General features: G+C 32.7%; 2 protein-coding genes across 2 annotated transcripts; both read right to left on the bottom strand.

The window, feature by feature from the left end:
- Positions 1 to 2,116: 2,116 nt before the first annotated feature.
- Positions 2,117 to 4,140, bottom strand: LOC122273366 (uncharacterized; the record flags this gene model as incomplete). The annotated part of the gene is made up of 3 exons (XM_043057442.2): positions 3,402 to 4,140; positions 3,242 to 3,299; positions 2,117 to 3,158 (listed from the first exon to the last, which is right to left on the bottom strand). Coding segments are annotated over exons 1-3 (1,839 nt in total), but the record flags the coding sequence as incomplete, so codon positions are not given.
- A 163-nt stretch (positions 4,141 to 4,303) lies between these two features.
- LOC122273365 (uncharacterized) lies at positions 4,304 to 5,005 on the bottom strand. The gene has a single exon (XM_043057441.1). The coding sequence runs from the start codon at positions 5,003 to 5,005 to the stop codon at positions 4,304 to 4,306; it is 702 nt and encodes a 233-aa protein (XP_042913375.1).
- Positions 5,006 to 5,604: the final 599 nt, after the last annotated feature.

The raw sequence follows: 5,604 nt of genomic DNA, 5'->3' as shown, positions 1-5,604 counted from the left end.
TTGTTTATTTTTATTTCTTTTAGAATTCGCGATCGTAACGAAATATAGGGGGCGTTGTTGTATGAGACTAATACCTGCGATATTTTTTTAGCGAAATGTTTTTTAACCTAACAGAAATCTTTGCCGACTGATATATGAAGAAAATAAAGTAAATATTTAAATGTTGTGAAAAGAATCTTATTTAGTTGTACAAAGTACTTCAGCCAAAATTTGGGAGCCACGTAAGAGAATTATATGTAGTAGATCAGAAACACATCATTAAAAGGCAGAATGCTTTGGTGTTTTCAAAACGTAAACAAAACAAAGCAAACGTTGCCACCGGCGGAAAAGAAATACAGCCAAAATTTGGGAGCCACGTAAGAGAATTATATATAATAGATTATCTAAATACAAATAATTCAAATATAACAACCACCAATATATATATATACAAGAATTAATCTATTACCATTTCGCCATAATGCATTTTTTCGTATTTTACTTTATTTACACAACAATAAATTAATATACAAATTAAAAACTAACGTGTCTGACAGGAATGCAAAATATCCAAATATATTCTTCGTTTAAGCGTGCTTTATTTCAATTTGTGATGAACATCGACGATTTAGATCTCTATTTTTCACTTTAAGGCATTTGATTTTTTATACCAGTTTTGTGCCAATCCAAATGAATTTCTTATGTTACTTTTGTTATCTTTTTACATAGTTTCATGTATTTTTTTTCTTAATTTCCATTTTAAACTTATTATATTACTTTTCTCTGTCGTCTGGACAGGATTTTCCTCTTGGCGACGAATATATATTCTTTGTATTTATGTGTTTGTTTTTGTTCCCAATAAAGTTTGTTTGTTTGTTTTCAAGGTTGTTAGAATAATTTAGAGGGAATGCAGATGTGTAAGATCACGTTGTAAGTAAAAAAAGATTTATCCTAATTGCATAAACTATTTTTTAAAATTTAAAAATATCTTTCAAGATCTCTAAAATTACGTATTTATGCGTGAAAATTACTTTTGTTAAGAATAAAAAATCAGATTTGAAGAAGCTGCTTAAAAAGTACTTTGCCAATAGCTAACGCGGTGAGGCCATTTGCACACGGAGAAAAAGTTTTCTGATAAAATAATTGTACTTGAATGGTTTAAGCATTTCTGGTAAAAAAAAAATAATTCTGGTATGAAACTAAAATATATGGTAGTCAAACCATTACTTAAATAATTTTTCAGCTCGTATAGTAGCGGTTTACCAGAAATTCTGGTTTTTAAAAGTATAGTTCTTAATTAGTACCACAGATTTAGTAGAAATACAAAACTGAAAAGTATATTTAACCGAGGAAATAATTTTACCAGAATTTGAAATCATGATAAAATTACCCAAATTTAATCACATATTCAAACAAACAGCGTGGAAATCATCAATATTTATTTATCCATCCAACTTGGTAAGTATATATATATATGTGTGTGTATATATTGATTATTTTCAACCGATACTTACCAAATTTCATTACAGTGTCCAAAATTTAAAAAGTGAAGCCCCTGAATAACATTTAAAATAATGATGGAATATTCGTAAAGAGAAAAATTTATAAGACGGACCACTCTTTAAAAAAAGAGATGATTTATTTTTATTTATTTTAATTATCGCTAAATGCGATTTCAGAAGTTTTATTTTTAATTAGACGGAGCTACATGAGAGCCGTCTGTCATTGTGGAAGTTACAAAATCTTTTGCCGATTGGGGCGCTGACGCGCATGCGCGCCAACATCCCGCCCGGCCTTGCAATGTTTGCATGCAAGAACTTAACATATAAAATTTAAAAAAATAAACACAAATATTACATAACTTGACAATATAAAACATAAACATTTTAAAATGTAAAACAGAATATATAACATAATGAAAAATACAGTATTTTTTTTATGTATCGATAGGCAAGACAGCTATTTTAGAAACAGCTCTTTTAAATATCCCAGATTTTGTGCGAATTTTTACTACACGCACTTTATTATCCGAACCATGATAAACATAAATTATTCGGCCTAAAATCCAGGTATTTAAAGGCAAGAAATCTTCTTTTACAAGTACCATCTGTCCTATCTTTAAATCATTTTTTGTTACCATCCATTTTGATCTAGCTTGTAATGTATTTAAGTAATCCGACTTCCATTTTTCCCATATAAGTTGTACAACTTTTGTAGTTTTCTGCCACCGACTTAGACGATTATCATTGAGATCAGTTAAATTTGGTTCGACAATTGATGTTATAGGCCTCCCTATTAGGAAATGACCTGGTGTTAAAACATCAAAACTGTCATTATCACCGCTTAAGGGGCAAAGGGGGCGACTATTCAGAATTCCTTCGATTTGAATAACTATTGTTTCCATCTCTTCGTAAGTGAAATGAAATTTTCCAACTGCTCTTTTAAGATGATGTTTTACTGATTTTACACCCACCTCCCAAAGACCACCAAAATGGGGTGATTTTGGTGGAATAAAATTCCATTCTATGCCTTCAGAGGTAAAATAATTAGCCAAAATTTGATCTGGAAAATTAATTAATCCATAAAACTTCTTTAATTGAGAATTAGCTCCAACAAAATTAGTGGCATTATCAGTATAGATTTTGGAACATTTTCCGCGTCTACTCGTAAATCGTTTCAATGTGGCAATCATCGAATCGGAAGTCAAATCAGTCAGCTGCTCAAGATGGATGGCTTTTGTGGAAAAACAAATAAAAATACAAATATATACTTTGTTGAGAGTACCCTTACGTTGATGTTTATATTTAACAGTAAAAGGGCCGCACAGGCCTATACCTGTGACGGAAAATGGGGGTGACATGTTGACTCTTTCACTTGGTAAATTACCCATAATTTGAGTGGAAAGGAAGGGCTTAGATGTGAAACATGTTACACATTGATGTACAGTTTGACGTGCAAGATTATGACCTCCTAAAGGCCAAAATTTTAATCTAACTGCACTTAACAAACCTTGAGGGCCAATATGAAGTAATTTCCTGTGTAAACTATGGAAGTAAATTTTACTTAATTTGGACTTTTTCGGTAAGATTATCTGATGCTTTTGATCAAAGGGTACTGAAGCATTATCGAGCCTTCCACCTACTCTTATTAAACCGTAACCATCTACAAAGGGATTTAAGCTACAAATATTGCGAGAAAAATTGTTCTCATTTACCAGTGTCTTCTGAAAATGCTAAATCAGGATACTTTCAGAATACTCTACCTCGTCAACTGTCGAGGGTCCCATTTTCTTATCCTTATGCTTACAATTATGAAGAAATCTGCAAATATAACACAAAATATGATTAATTTTATAATAATTATTTGAGAGTTCAAAAATTTTATCTGTGAATCATCAGTTAGCAAAACAGTCTCTTCCGTACTCTCGGTTGAGGAAACAGTTTTTGCTTCTCGGAAAATTGTTCCTTTTTCACTTTCTGCAAGGGATTTTATATCAGGAAATGATTGCTCTAAAGTTTCTTGAAAATCAGATTCTATCAAAAATTCAGCACCTGTCCACCACCTGGAACTATCAACCAAACATTCAGCACTAATTCCACGAGAGAGAATATCTGCAGGATTATCTGTACCTGCACAATGGTGCCAGGAGTTTGGATCTGTCAAAGTGGCTATTTCTTTAACTCGATTAGCAACGAATTGTTTCCAACGAGTTGTCTTTCCCTTTATCCAGTAGAGTGCAATTTTAGAGTCAGTCCAATGATATGCAATTGAAGACCTTTTTAGATTCACAATCTTCTCAACTTTAGATGTCAAGCGAGCTGCAACTAGAGCTCCCAGCAATTCCAATCTAGGCAGAGTCACACTATTCAAAGAAGCTACTCGGCTTTTAGAAGTCAAAAGTCTAACGATCGGTTCATTTGGAGTGTAAACTTTCAAATATACTGTAGCTTCGTATGCGTTCTTACTAGCGTCACAAAAACTATGAATCTCCTCCACGATATCCTCCTTGGATATAGAATTAAGAACCAGTCTAGGTATCTTAAGATTTTCCAAAAAAGGTATCTCTTCACACCATTTAATCCACCCTTTCTCTATTTTCGGTGGCAAGGATTCATCCCAAGGAATTTTTTCACTCCACAGTTCTTGGATCAGACATTTCATTCGTATGGTGAAGCATGAAATCAACCCTAAAGGGTCAAATATATTCCCTATAGCCTGGAGTATCGAACGTTTTGTACTTTTGCTTGAGGAGACGAATTTTAGGAGGCTTCTGGTATCTACAGAAAAATAATCTTCATTGGTGTTCCATAAAAGTCCCAACACTTTATAAATCATCCACATAAAGATTTCTATCTAGTAGTTGAATTATAACAGGAAGATCATTTTCATATTTTTTGATATGGTGCCTAATAGTAGCAGCGAGTAGAAATGGACTTGAGTTAACTCCAAAGTTCACTCTATTAAAATGGAAGATAATTAATTTGTGATCCTTAGAAACACTTGGTTCATCATTGCTCCAAAAGAATCTTACTGCGTCTTTGTGTACCTCAGCAAGACCTATTTGAAGGAAAGCCTGCTTCACAGAACAGAAAGCTGTTCGGTTGAGTCTAAATTCAATAAGTACATACAAAAGATTGGGGTTTAAATTGGGCCCTGGCCACAAACAGTCATTGAGAGAGAGTTCATTGACCTCGTGCGCAGCAGCGTCAAACACAATTCTTAACGATGTTGTTAAACTTTCTTTTTTAACGGCCATATGGGGTAAATAAAATATAGGTCTTTCACATTCATCCTGTATACTATCAAGTTTAACTATTTCTATAATGCCTTGACTTGTATAATCCTGTATAATTTCACGGTATCTATCATAGAGATCCGGGTCATGCGTAAATCTTTTCCATAAGCTTCGAAAACGTTGTTTCGCTAAAGAATAATTATCAGCAAGTTCATTATAGTCTTTTCTAAATGGAAATTGCACTATGTAACGACCGTCTTTGAATTCAACAGTTTCATTAAATATTTTCATGGCCTGATCATTCTCTTATAAAATTGGATCGTCTTTAATCCCAAGCCCCTCCAAATCAAAAAACAGTTTTAGTGTATCTTGTAACGAATCATTTTTAGTTAGAAAACAATATCTTTCCTGAGTAATTTCGCTTTCTTTAAGTTTACCGCAAGCTATCCACCCCAATAACGACTCTTTAAAAAACAGATCATCATTTATTTTATACGTATTTTGTTTCAAAACCTTGAAAAAAATATCAGAACTTATCAACGCGTGCACTTCAGTAGCTTCATAAAATGACTCATCGGCTAATTTCAAAAAATGAGGAATCTCTATTTGTGAAATGTCTAAAGTAGTGGGCGGTGTGAGCCCCGTAATATTATCAACCACATAAAATTCAATTAATTCATTAAAACTAAAATCTTCATTCGAAATGGATGTAGTTAATTTCCAATTAATGTTTTGAACCGATCCGTTTAATCCTGAAATCGGTGTTTTTATTTTCTCTTTTTTAATCCCTAATAAATCGCTCATATTTTTCTTTAATACGCATATATTAGAAGCTGAGTCAAGGATCGCTTTTATTTTTACTCTCCTACCATCTGCACATGTAATAAATA

Source organism: Parasteatoda tepidariorum, unplaced genomic scaffold, assembly GCF_043381705.1.
Source record: "Parasteatoda tepidariorum isolate YZ-2023 unplaced genomic scaffold, CAS_Ptep_4.0 HiC_scaffold_3930, whole genome shotgun sequence".
NCBI lineage: Eukaryota > Metazoa > Arthropoda > Arachnida > Araneae > Theridiidae > Parasteatoda > Parasteatoda tepidariorum.
Note: the sequence above shows the minus strand (reverse complement) of the source record. Positions and strands in the feature narration are given on the sequence as shown.